Consider the following 14,707-nt stretch of genomic DNA (forward strand, 5'->3'; position numbering starts at 1 on the left):
TGGCTGGGCTCACTTTGGTTGTGTTGGGTATAAGAATGCTGTGTGTGTGTGTGTGTGTGTGTGCAGGGCCGACGGACTGGGGGGAAAGTGAGGCAGTCGTGGGGGGGCCCATGGCAATTTAAAAAAAATAAAAAATAAAAAATAATAATAATAATATTTAGAATTATCCACCAGCCCATAGTGTCAGGAGTCGCACACGGCCACGCCTCCCCCCCCCCCCCCCCCCCCCCCCCCCGTCAACAATTGTTCTCCAGCCCCCCCCCCCCGTCAACAATTCAGCGCAGGGGGCTGGTAGGGGGAATTCGGGGGGGGGGGGGGGCCCATCAGTACCTCTTGTATACAGGGCCCAGGATTTGGTGTAACGGCCCTGTGTGTGTGTGTGTGTGATGCGTTCATTGATGTGTGTATGAATATCCGTGTGTGTGTGTGCGTATAAGTGTATATGTGTGTGTTTGAGCATGTTTCTGTTGTCACTCGCTGTATAGTGTTCTTAGGTAAAGCCCACACATCTGGCTCTAGTCTGGATTGAACAAACCAATAGGGGGATTTGCAAACACTGCTGGACATGGTTTCCAGTAAAATCAATGTATGACAACTGGAGTGTTGTGATGAAGTGTGTGATGAACACCTCGGCTGAGTCCACTAGGACACCGCCATGCATCTCTTCTGTCCAACAGAGGAGGGATGGTGAGATACCACGTGTCTTCTCTGGGCAGCAGAGGGGGAGGACTGGGTGTCAGTGTCTTAGCTGGCCAGATATCTCTTGAGATAATAGTCATGGGGAGTGTTGCTGGCGTCATGATATTATACAGTTTCAGAGGTGAGCACCCGGCTCAGAAGGTGTCCTATCAGCATCGCTGCTTTGCTGTATCAGTGTTTGTCCCTTTCCAGAAAGAGAGAGAGAGAGAGAGAGAGAGGCCTTTTGTGGGCTTCCTCCAGTCTGTGGTTATGAAGCCAGGCAGCATTCAGAGATTGTCAGTCTCACTACATTATTAAAAAGAAACCAACAAACAAAATGTATTTACCATACATCTCAATTTATTTGTGAATTGTTTTATCTGTTTGGTGTTATCATAAGGTATTTTTTATTTTTTACTCAGTAGCATAGTAATGTTAGTTCCTTGTTGAAATGCATATTATGATATTAGAATCATCTTAACGCGTTATAACGGCGTTAACGCAAACCAATTTTAACGGCGTTAATCTTTTTATCGCGCGATTAACGCTCTTTTGGCTTGGCGAACATTGTCGTTTTTTCACCTGCTGTCTAGCAACTACTAGTCACGTTAGAAAAACACAACACCATACCGGATCTAGCTACACCAGAAACAAAACAACAAGCACCCGCACAAACTGGTTGGGGCAAGCAAGAATACGGAGCGAGTGAAAAACTCCTTAAAAGTGTGTGTGTGTGTTTGTTTGTGTGTCACTCTGTTCGAGCCTGCACGAGAGTTCAATTTCGTCATTAGCTGTTACGTCTTTCTGACCAATCGCAGTACAAGGCTGTACCACTTCGGGAGGGCCCGCTCAGTTACTCCTAGGGATGGGAATTGATAACAATTTCACGATTCTGATTCTGCTTATCGATCCGATTCCTTATCGATTCTCTTATTGATTCTCATTGGGTGAGAAAATAAGTACAAATGTGTTTTTTGTATTAAATCTCTTTAATATCTGATCAGAAGTGCGTCTAGTATTAGGAAATTGTACATTCAAATCAATTGGTCTAGACAAAAAAATATATGTTTGGCTTTTTAAGCCCAAATGCCATCATTATGTGCCATACAACTAAAAACACAGACTCAAAACAGTCAAGTAATAGCTTGTGCCTTTTGTAATACTAACAGTGCTCATTTGCATTCAACTTGTAACAAAATTGAACTGACATAAAAAAATGAAGTACTGATTAGACAGAGATTTATTAGATGGGCCTGCCTAATAAACCGTTGGAACAACAAGACCGGAAACCATAGCAACGCCGGTAAACAAACCCCGAGAAGACCAATCCCTATGAGAGCTCCCCACGCTACGGCCATCCGGAGGCGCACAGAGCTGTTGGCCGTGATATTATTTATACAATTAATTATATTATATACTATTATATATAGAGCTCCGGGAGTCGCAAACGGAAACAATCACTTTCTCCTCCATGCTGCAGTTCACCCCGGACTGCACTGCACTGAGTTTGACGGTTGAACGCTGATTGGCTGTTACGTTACACATGTCACTCAGTTGTCACAATGTTGAACGCTGATTGGCTGTCATCACGCGAAATTCGCGTCAAAGTTGAAATATTTCAACTCGAGCAAATTTGTCGCCGCACAAATCCTCGTGAACGCGCTCGCCTGTGCATGGCGAAAGTGTGGCGCGACAAATCAAAACTTGTCGCCGGTTTTTCTCTCTTGAAAAATTCGCCCGATACGCGTCACTACCTACACTTTGTATGGGATCTTGTCGCCCCGTCGCGTTTGGTGTGAACGCACAATGCGCTTCTTCCTTGGCGGCGCCATGTTTGCTGCGTTCTGAACCAAAACAAAGCAGCGTGGTGTGACGTCATGACGCATTTGCCGCGACCGGAACCGATAAGCGGAATCGTTAAGCAGGCTTGCTAATGATTCCAAGGAATCGGTTGACTCGGCCACGGTTCTGAACAAGAACCGGTTCTCGATTCCCATCCCTAGTTACTCCCCTCTAGACAAAATCGACTTGGTTGCGACGTTGACAGTTTGTGAGTTTTGCGTCTGTTGAGTAATTGAGAGGTTGCGGACGTACAGCTCAGGGTGCCGGACGGCGCTGCAAGGAACTTTATAAACGCAATATTGTTATCCCGCAGTAATCAGCTCGACAGCCCGAAATGTTAACGGCCCGCTGGGAATTTTTCCCGACTCTCCCGATTACAACTCCGCCACCGTGTGTGTGTGTATGTGTGTGTTATTCGATAGCCTGGTAACATGTATAGGCGTACGTACGGTAGGAATATTCATACTGGTTTAAATAATAAATGTTATAGTATTTCCCATCTTTGCTGAGCAAGAGTTTTGTCCGAAAGTTCAGTGAGTGAAACAAATAAAAGCCTGGGCTATTGAAGTTCTACGGTAGGCCTACCACTGTCATCCACCTACCCGATGTCAAGTGGACCGGGTTGAATTCACTGCGGGTTTCCCTTGGCTCCGTTTACGCGAGGACGCTTGCGGGTAAAAACGACAAAATATTTTTTCGGAAGTGCCTTTCTTTTAGACGGTGACAGCGTCTAAACCACCCTCTAGAGTAGAAAACTTGATTACGCTCCGCCGTAGCGTTTCCGTCTACACTGCCAAGATGCAAAACTCTGCTCAGATCTGCTCACGTCGCGTATGCGTTTACGTCGCATACTTGCGCCAGTACAGAGAAATAAACAAACATGTTGGAATATTTTCATGCGTCAGACCTTCAAGCTGCTCTGGCAGCTCTAATAAACTAAAAAGACAGGAGTCTTTCAACGAAATGTACAGGAAATGTACAGATAGTATTACTGAACAAAGAAGGATCTTTTTGGTTTTCGCGGCGTGGATAAGAGAAGAAGGAAGATTCTATGCATGCGCTCAAGCATTGCGATTTTGTGTGACAGTGTCGCACAATGTTCACTTTGTTGAAAGTATAGACCGTCGCGATTCCCATTGAAACGAATGGCGCGGTGAATATTCTTCAAATTGTGAAAAATGAATTAAACTGTACTCAGAAAAAGCGGTTATATGCTATAGACCCTAGAGTATCTGTGGTATAAAGGCTGGGACTAATTTCGAATTATATATATGTACAATCCATTATGTTAGCTCTCTGGCTTGATCAGCGGACTAGAATACCTCCTAGAATCATTGCTTGTTGGCGGGAAACGGAAAGGGGGGCTGTTTACGTTTGGTTGTAGTATTTTTGCTTGGTTCTCCGTCCCAACAGTAGGGCCAGAACCGAGCGAAAAGACTACAACCAAACGTGAACACCCCCTCTTCCGTTTCCGGCCAACGAGCAATGAGTGTTCCAACAGAAATCAATGGGATTTACAAAATGCGCTAAATGTGCAATAGGGGATTATCAAGCTGATACGTAGTACTTCCGCATTCGGAGATCTTTGTGCACTGTCACATCCGGTGAAATCACTCTGGCGAACCGATGGTGGACCGGTGTGGGTGTCAGATTGACTCGGAATAATGACTTGCGTTTCATTCATTCCCATGTTATTCCCAAGTATTAACGATCTCCTTTTGTTTTCTAATCTATGAATAATAATCAAATGTACAAATTATTGTTGCCTATACTTGGGTTATACATAAAAGAATAATCGGTTAACTCCATACACTGAACGGGGCGATCCACTTTATTTCCAGCGCTCCCAACACAGAGTCAAAACAGCGACCCACATGCAGACACTTCCGTTCTCCTCCTTCAGAATAAGAGTCCCTAACAGGAACTGGGTTACATATGCATTCATCAGTGCTTTTAGACGTTTTTCAATGGCTTTGTTTGTGCAAAAGAACGGGCAGCGTTCAATGAAATCAAAACCAAATCGGATTGAGCCTTCTTTTATGTCCATGATTGAGCCCCGTTTATAAACAACCCTTCCGGGTTTTGTCCGCTGTCTTGTGTCGATACGTCAAGTGTCGATACGTCATCTGTAAGCGCAGGACCCCGAGTCGATCTGGCAGCCGAGTCAATCTGACACCCACACCAGCAGTTCACATTCACGATATCCCTGGTAAATGTACCCAAACTCACGTTTTCTGACGTTCACAGACTTACTTGCTGGAACAATATTCAATATTTCAATATAAATGTCTCACGCTGTGGATTTGTTATCCATCCCGATGCTCCTCACCTCGGGGCTAGCCCCGATGCAAGAGTTTAACACCAAAAAGAACCAAGAGCCAGTTCCGGGCTGGTGTTAGGGGCAGTTCAAAACAGGTTCCAGCCTTATACCAGTTATGAACCAGTTGGTTTCACACCGACCAGAGCCAGCCATGGATCCGGTGAGAGCAACGTCATGACGTCACTGCAAACGTCTGCATACGTCTCCGCTTTCCCAGCAACCCTCGCGCCTTGCCGGAACTGTACAATTAGAAGAAGAACCCTTGCGCCAATTTCAAACAACAATTTCGTCTTCAATTCAATCCGTGTATGGTTCGTTCTTTGAATATTCAGATTTAAAACAAAATCAGAAAAAACTATTAAAATCTGTGTATGGTTTGTTCTTTGAATATTCCGATTTAAAACAAAATCAGAAAAAAATATTAACAGAGTTGTTTTTGGTTTTGAAACCGAAAAAGGGCAAAAGGAATAAACAAATAAACGGTATTTTCTGTTTTTTAAATCAAAACGGGAAAAATGAAAAATCCAGTTGCTTGTTTGTTTGCATGATATTTAGATAAAACCGCAATGAATGCCGGGAAAAGGGCACGCGGATAAAAATAAGAGCAAGGTACGTCTTGTTACTGTTTTCTGGGAATAATTTACGCAAGCAGAAACCAGAAAACAGGCCGTTTTTTCGTTTTTTCGTTTTGACAAGAAAACGAAAATGTAAATTTCAGTTTGTTTATTCGTTTTTTGGTTCTTATTGAGCGAAACGAATTTACCACTCAATATCTGGTTTCCGCCGGTGGGCGGGTCCTCTTATTGGATAGCGTGCTTCATTGCCCTGTGCTCTTCAATAAAAGTTCTTCCGTTAGATAATGTCGACAAAAATATTACTGTATTATAGACACTAGCAGACACAGAGGACAAGACCACCCACAGTCAAGACTGACACGGCTTCAAATAACAATAAAAGTATTCATAATCATTTGAAAATGAGAAGTTATGAAGTTATGATGACTTCAGTGCAGTTGATGTTTAGCCACAGTTAATACATGCAGAGCAGACCTGAGATCGCTGGCTGATGATTTCCTCACAGCCTGAGAGCTATGAGGAATACAAGTGATCACAACACATTTCTGACAGCTGAAAATTGCGCATTTGTTGACCTTTATCCATTTAAAGTAAACAAATATTTTTTCTTGTTGAACGATATTTTATATTGTTTTCATATTATTTTACTGATGGTGTTTACAGAATGCGAGTGCGTGTTATATTGAAATCAAGGCTGGGTGTGCCTATGAATATAGGCTACAGTGAGTTTTTTAAGGTGCTGTACAAGCAAATCATATTGTCTACTCTGTACAGTGACAGGGAGTGTAAAGTAACCTACTTCATTCAATATCGAATAGGCTACTATAGCCTACACTATGCACAAATGGTTTTGCTCATGGCAGTTGTGACAGTCATTTTAACGTGTCAGCAGGCAAGCTTCACTCATTCCAGGATGCATTATGCGTTGTCCTATAGCCAACCCAGTCTCACCAATTTGCGTAGCCTACAGATCGCACGGTTTGACACTTTCAAAATGCGTGCAGTACATACACCAAATGACCATTTCGCGTGCATATGATACGCAAAACCCAGCATTAACTACTGTGGAGGGCGGATACGTCCATTTCGCGTGCATATGATACTCAAAACCCAGCATTAACTGAATGGGAAATGCAATATTTTAGGACAGATTTACCATTAAACGTGTTTCTAATGACATTTCTAGCGAGAAATGTACTTTTCCCTTGAATAATCTTCAATCAGTGAATGTGTATGATCTTTATTAATCTTTATTATCTGAATGGGAAATGCAATATTTTAGGACCGATTCACCGTTAAACGTGTGTCTAATAACATTTCTAGCGAGAAATATACTTTTTACTTGCATAATCTTCAGTCAGTGATTGTGTCTGATCTTTAGTTTTATAGTTATTAGGAAGATTTGATCGGCTCGCTCACATGTTTCAACGACGTCAGGTTGTTAGGGACGCTGCTTTCGCTAAACTAGCAACTCACGTGTTTCCTGCGTTTGTGTTATTAAACCGTTACTTTATGTAACTTTTAATGATATCATCTTGTTAGAAACACGTATATCTGAGAGCCATGTACGTTTTCATGAACACTGGATTACGTCGCATTTCAACATAAAATAGCGTGTTATACACACACACACACACACACACACACACACACACACACACACACACCACACACACACACACACACACACACACACTGCATTTCACTGCTAAATAAATAAATACTAAGGCAGAATAAAGAATAAATTAATTCATTATCATTCAACTTCAACATGTGTTATTACAGTATAGTGGTGGAGGGATGACGTATGTTGGCCAACCCGGAAGTGAGCGTCGCCCTGGGTTCCCTTGACAAAAAGCCAACAGGTTTTTCCATTTGATTTTGGATTATTGCAGAAAAATTAGCATCTTTGAAGACCTCCTCAAAAACTGAAAATAAATAAAATAACTGTGCTCCAAAGAAAGAAATGTAAACCCCTCTAATCCTTACATGGCTCTAAAAAACACGCGGCAAATGAGCTGCCGTAAATTGTGTTGTTTTTGTCGTAAACTAGGGTCCGATGGTTAAAAAATAGACAGATATTCCAAGGTATCCTTAAAAGGCAGCTTGGATGTTTTTATTTTCTGCAGTTTAGACTTCTTCTATAACCTATTTTTGAAAGCAAAACACCAAGCTCATTGATTTAACGAGGCAGGGTTATTTGAAACAATTTATTAAATAAATATTTATGAGAGGTCATTCCTTCTGAGTTTTCTTCCTATTTATGTCTAGTGTACAACCCTACTGTCCACAAGCATCACCCCCCCCTCGCCATATGGATTTGGAGAATTGTTACCACGTCCCAGTGGTGGAGGTATCTGAAAGAGGGCATTCAATTATACTACAATGATCAATTAGGAGGCCGAAGCCCTAAAGGAAGTGATGCAATAGGTGACTGGGTCGACAACATTTAAGTAAGCTTTACTTTGAGGTCTCTTATATATCAAAGGGTGTCTCAAAGGACGCATACGCTTCAACCTGTGGCTCCAGCCCTACAGGAAATGACTTAGCAAGTGCTCCATCTCGTTGCACCTGCACCCAGCGGCTCGCTTGCAAGATTTTGGCCTGAAGTTATTCCCAGACCTACACCGTAGCCATCCAACCTGCATATCTGAGAATCAGGCCTCTCTTTAATAATGACAAAAATGAATGAGAGAAATACACATTAACTTTTGTCTCATAAGCGGCGTGGTGCCGGCTCCTTTTGACCTTTTGACCCCAGACTTCTGGGGGAATAGCTGAATCAATTCATTAGTCAATCAGAAGCATTTAAATATCTTCCCGGTGGCGTAAGAGAGCGAACAAGGTGTCCTTCAACATCTACGCTTCCAGGCGGTTGCAACGGTGCCACACATGAGCATATTCGAACATGTTTAATGGTAGTAATTACCTGTTGAAATTGGAGGCCTTAATCAATAATGAGCAGCTATTGATTTGCTTCCCGATAGAAATTTGTGACAAATGACATGTTATTTAGCATCTACACGTTGAGCTGAGTCCAATGACACCAAGCATGACACTCTAGAAAATGGTAACATGTATTTTACATGGTACACCTAGGTCAAGGACATGATCTCGGTGTAGCAAGAGGGCGAGCTTGATCTCATTGGACTCAGCTTAACGTGTAGATTCTAAATAACATGTAATTTGTCAAAAATCTCCATCGGGAAGCAAATCTATAGCTGGTCATTATTGATAAAGGCCTCCAAAATCGACAGCTAATTACTACCCTGAAACATATTCAAATATGATCATGTGTGGCATTGTTGCAATCGCCTCGAAACGTAGATGTCAAAGGACACCTTGTTTGCCCCGTTACGCTACCGGGAAGATATTTTTATACTTCGAATGGATTGATTCATATTTTAAGGTTCTCGGAGTGAGACTTTAAGCGGCTGCAGCAGAAGTGTTGAGACGAAAGATGATATCAAGACATTTATAGAATATTCCCATTCACATTATGATTCTTCGTCATAACATCCGACCAAACATCCTTTACAGTCCAGCGATGATTATGAAAGTCCAGGCCCCCCCTTCCTGCACTCGGGGTCCGACTGGGCCAAGTTTCGGGCAGGAAGGGCCACCCCTTCCTGCCCTCGGGGTCCGACCGGGCCAAGTTTCGGTGCGGGGGTCCCAGTTAGGCCTTAGAATAAGGTATTCAAATGTCAGGGCGGTAGGACCTTCCTATCTCAAAAACTGTTTTTCCACCACATTCTGAACCATTAGGTCTTGCAGGTAACACTTCTGAGGGGCTTTGTCCAAATGACAGTCCATTTGGGGAAACTTTTTTTCTCTAAGGGCTAGAACTCCAAATCTCGGATACGTCATTCTCAGGGCCCCGGGAAATGTGTGTAAACATTTTAGCATCCCTAGCTATCTCGAAAAGGCCGGAAAAGGGGCGTAACCTCCAGCAGTACAGTAAATGTACATAAGACAGAGGTTAGTTTCTAGTCCCCATTTTTTGTGGGATGGAGGTGTACATTTGTGGCTTAAGGTGTGTAGACACAGCTGGCCTGTGGCCACGTTTTTGAAGTCTGGGGTCAAAAGGTCAAAAGGAGCCGGCACCACGCCGCTTATGAGATAACAAAAAGTTAATGTGTATTTCTCTAATAACTTTTTGTCATTATTAAAGAGAAGCCTGATTCTCAGATATGCGTGTTGGATGGCTAGGGTGTAGGTCTGGGAAGAACTTCAGGCCAAAATCTTGCAAGCGAGCCGCTGGGTGCAGGTGCAACGAGATGGAGCACTTGCTGAGTCATTTCCTGTAGGGCTGGAGCCACAGGTTGAAGCATATGCGTCCTTTGAGACCCCCTTTGATATATATAAGAGACCTCAAAGTAAAGCTTACTTAAATGTTGTCGACCCAGTCACCTATTGCATCACTTCCTTAAGGGCTTCGGCCTCCTAATTGATCATTGTAGTAACTGAATGCCCTCTTTCATATATATGATACCTCCCCCACTGGGACGTGGCAACAATTCTCCAAATCCATATGGGGAGGGGGGGGGTGATGCTTGTGGTCAGTAGGGTTGTACATCTAGTGTACACTAGATGTATTTTCAGTTTTTGAGGAGGTGCTTCAAAGATGCAAATTTTTCTGCAATAATCCAAAATCAAATGGAAAAACCCGTTGGCTTTTTGTCAAGGGAACCCAGGGTGACGCTCACTTCCGGGTTGGCCAACATACGTCATCCCTCCACCACTATACTGTAATAACACATGTTGAAGTTGAATGATAATGAATTAATTTATTCTTTATTCTGCCTTAGTATTTATTTATTTATTTTGCAGTGTGTGTGTGTGTGTGTGTGTGTGTGTGTGTGTGTGTGTGTGTGTGTGTGTGTGTGTGTGTATAACACGCTATTTTATGTTGAAATGCGACGTAATCCAGTGTTCACGAAAACGTACATTGTCAACGTATGCTTTTTGCGACTGGGTTGGCTCTCAGATATACGTGTTTCTAACAAGATGATATCATTAAAAGTTACATAAAGTAACGGTTTAATAACACAAACGCAGGAAACACGTGAGTTGCTAGTTTAGCGAAAGCGGCGTCCCTAACAACCTGACGTCGTTGAAACATGCGAGCGAGCCGATAAAATCTTCCTGATAATAACTATAAAACTAAAGATCAGACACAATCACTGACTGAAGATTATGCAAGTAAAAAGTATATTTCTCGCTAGAAATGTTATTAGAAACACGTTTAACGGTGAATCGGTCCTAAAATATTGCATTTCCCATTCAGATAATAAAGATTAATAAAGATCATACACATTCACTGACTGAAGATTATTCAAGGGAAAAGTACATTTCTCGCTAGAAATGTCATTAGAAACACGTTTAATGGTGAATCTGTCCTAAAATATTGCATTTCCCATTCAGTTAAAGCTGGGTTTTGCGTATCATGCACGCGAAATGGACGTATCTGCCCTCCACAGTAGTTAATGCTGGGTTTTGCGTATCATATGCACGCGAAATGGTCATTTGGCGTATGTACTGCAAGCATTTTGAAAGTGTCAAACCGTGCGATCTGTACGCATATTGGTGAGACTGGGTTGGCTATAGGACAACGCATAATGCATCCTGGAATGAGTGAAGCTTGCCTGCTGACACGTTAAAATGACTGTCACAACTGCCATGAGCAAAACCATTTGTACATAGTGTAGGCTACAGTAGGCCTATTCGATATTGAATGAAGTAGGTTACTTTACACTCCCTGTCACTGTACAGAGTAGACAATATGATTTGCTTGTACAGCACCTTAAAAAACTCACTGTTTTTTAAGGTTTTTTAATGTTTTTCACTATATTCATAGGCACACCCAGCCTCGCTTTCAATATAACACGCACTCGCATTCTGTAAACACCATCAGTAAATAAAAATATGAAAACAATATAAAATATCTTATAATAACAAGAAAAAAATATTTGTTTACTTTAAATGGATAAAGGTCAACAAATGCGCAATTTTCAGCTGTCAGAAATGTGTTGTGATCACTTGTATTCCTCATAGCTCTCAGGCTGTGAGGAAATCATCAGCCAGCGATCTCAGGTCTGCTCTGCATGTATTAACTGTGGCTAAACATCAACTGCACTGAAGTCATCATAACTTCATAACTTCTCATTTTCAAATGATTATGAATACTATTATTGTTATTTGAAGCCGTGTCAGTCTTGACTGTGGGTGGTCTTGTCCTCTGTGTCTGCTAGTGTCTATAATACAGTAATATTTTGTCGACATTATCAAACGGAAGAACTTTTATTATGAAAAGCACAGGGCAATGAAGCACGCTAGCCAATAAGAGGACCCGCCCACCGGCGGAAACCAGATATTGAGTGGTATATTCGTTTCACTCAGTAAGAACCAAAAAACGAATAAACAAACTGAAATTTACATTTTCGTTTTCTTGTCAAAACGAAAAAAAACGAAAAAACGGCCTGTTTTCTGGTTTCTGCTTGCGTCAATTATTCCCAGAAAACAGAGTAACAAGACGTACCTTGCTCAAATAATAATAATTTAAAGACGTTTCAAACGTTCCATCGAGTCTCTCGCATTCTACAATGGCTAGCTTTATGGTTTTCCGTGGGAGCCGGCGACTTAGTCTGCGAGTGGACGATCTGAAACTATATCGGAAACTTGATTTCTTCTTCGAAGGTTGTGCTCCACACAGAACCTCCTCACCGTCATAACAGAGCACTTCGGGGCACCAGCTGGCAGGTTCAAGGTCAATTGGCAGTAACTCGATTGAGTCGGTGCGATTTTATAACTGACACTGAGGGAGACTTCCCAGTCGAAAGAATCTGGAGGGATGATGAAATGATAAACGAGATGAAAAATATGGTAGAATTGTACTTTTTAGGTACATATATGGATGTGTATCTTCAGCAGATAGTGAAATGAACTGAATGAATAAAGGAACTGAAAGAATAAAAGGATTTAATTCATTCCCTTTTTCTGAGTGCATCATTTACTACACTACATATTAACATTATTTTGAATACTTTCAGGATGGACCGACTGGAATTTAAAATGTATTATAGATGAGACTTCTCATTCAATTATATAAATGTCATTCAAATATACAGTACAATGTTTTCAGTATACAGAATTAAAGCTCCGGAAAAGATGAAGGGACTACTCCAAATGTTCTGTGTCTCTCGTTTTAATATTTATAGGTATATGTTTGAGTAGAAACACTATTCAACAGGGATGTAGCCTTTTAAATCAAGTGGTCCCTGGAAGTTGGTCATCACACAGCAGACGGTCCACTGTCCCGGACAAGGTGAAAGGACAGTGCGTTCCCAGATGCAGTATTCCTTGACTCTGCGTATTGCTCTTTCCACAAGGATTTGAAGTTGGGCGTTTGCTTGTGTTTTCAGAGCATCCTCTTCGGTGAACTACGCTGTGGTTAGAGATAAGTTAATTAGCATTATTATTATTATGAGTGCATCAGTACATCTTAAACATTTGTCTGCATATCTTAATGGTCACATTTGGGTCACAGTTTTAATTTGAAATGTTCATTCCTTTCATGCCTACCTGTCATTTTGAAGGGTGGCATAATCAGCGTTGCCCCACGGTCAGCTAGCAGCAGGGGCGTAGTTTGGGCCGGGGCTTCCGGGGCAGGGCCCCGGGGCCCTGGACGTCCGGGGGGCCCCGACTGCGTGGGCCCCGCCTAGCCCCCGTTGGGCCCCCAGGCGGCCACGGCCGCCCGACGGTCGCCGTGCTAGCGGCGGTGTGAAAGCAGCATAAGATGTCTAGAAGTGATTTTAGAAAGGAACTGACCGCAGTATATGAATCCCTTCTCTTATAACATCACAGTCAGGGTGGCTTATATATTTTATCTTCCTCTGCCTTAATGTATGTAATTTGGTTACAGTAGTGATATTTTGGCCAGGAATAAAAAAGTATATACAATCGCACTTAGGCTACTTCATTTATTTTCTTTTATTTTCAACATTTACAAAAGAATAGGGCCTGCTGGGAAATCTATTCGACCAATCACTGTGTTGTTTTGAGTGTACATACCATGGTACATACGACGTACCCTACATGTTACTCCCGTATACCACAATGCAATGCGGTCCTGTTTTTCCGAAGGAGAAGAAGAAGCTGATTAACCGCAAAAACGAAAACATTAAATGATGGAGTCTCCGTCTTCGTTTAGAAATATCACCAATTTATTTGGAATCTAACATAGAAAATGTAACATTCAAAATTAATTAAAAAAAACTTGAACAAGGAAATGTAACATTCAACATCAATCCAACCTCCAGCTTTCCTCGTGAGTGCCCGGATTGTTTACATGATGTGGGCGCATCTGTCTGCGTCACACAAATACCCGGCGCATTTACTGACGCACATGACGTTTAAAAATGTTCAGCGTAGTGTCCGAATCCTCGTTTGTTTGTTCCCTATATAGTGCACTATATCATGAACTCTATATAGGGAATAGTGAGTGAGTGTATAGCGAACGACTTCGAACACAGCTAGTGTCTGAAACTCTAACATATTGTTAAAAGCTAAGCCATACCATTGCAATGTTTAGCAAGCTAAAAAGTGCTACTAAAAAACATAAAGAGAAGAAAGACCTGGATGCGCGCAATTCGAAATGTTTGCACAGCCTTTTTCCTGTACTCACCATACCAGTGACAGTAGCCACGGCAGAGCGGTCATTTTCTAAGCTCAAATTGATAAGGAGCGCCATGGCACACTAGCGATTGAGTGTATTGGCCATACTCTCAATCGAGAATGAAAGAGCAAGGAAATTGGAATTTCACCTCTATTATCAAGAAGGTCGCTGAACAGAAGGCACGCAGAGTTAACTTCTGAATTTTATTATTGGTTATGGCCGCTGTGCCATGTAGGAGTATGTTACCATTGGCCATTTTGATTAGGCCATAGTTGTGCTGTTTGGGAAATGTAGTTGTGTGGTCAGCTGAATGGAGTATTTATATTTTGTTTTTGATAGTAGGCAGTGTGTTGCAATTACAGTGTACGTGGTCCTAATAATGTTTACGCGATTTTGTGATCTAGGGATGATAAGTTTCTGTCCATGGTTCTGATGATGGTTTAGCGATCTCGTTGTGGCGGCTGTTGGCTTACCTTAGGCCCTATGGGTGAGTGGATGCATTCGCGTATGTGTGTGTTTGTGTGGGGGGGGTGGGGTGGGGCCCAGCACGATCTTGCTCCAAGGCCTAGCACAACTATGCTACGCCACTGGCTAGCAGCTTCTCAATGGTGTAACCTT

The 14,707-nt window shown here is 42.2% G+C and overlaps 1 protein-coding gene across 1 annotated transcript in view; it reads left to right on the plus strand.

Annotated features, from left to right (window-relative positions):
- The window catches only part of LOC130391616 (cyclic AMP-responsive element-binding protein 5-like), a 47,220-nt gene extending 34,022 nt beyond the window's left edge, over positions 1-13,198 (plus strand). The window contains exon 7 of the mRNA XM_056601837.1: positions 13,046-13,198. Coding sequence (XP_056457812.1) covers positions 13,046-13,198 — 153 coding nt within the window. The remainder of the gene's footprint in view (positions 1-13,045) is intronic.
- Positions 13,199-14,707: the final 1,509 nt, after the last annotated feature.

This window comes from Gadus chalcogrammus, chromosome 11, assembly GCF_026213295.1.
Source record: "Gadus chalcogrammus isolate NIFS_2021 chromosome 11, NIFS_Gcha_1.0, whole genome shotgun sequence".
Classification (NCBI taxonomy): domain Eukaryota; kingdom Metazoa; phylum Chordata; class Actinopteri; order Gadiformes; family Gadidae; genus Gadus; species Gadus chalcogrammus.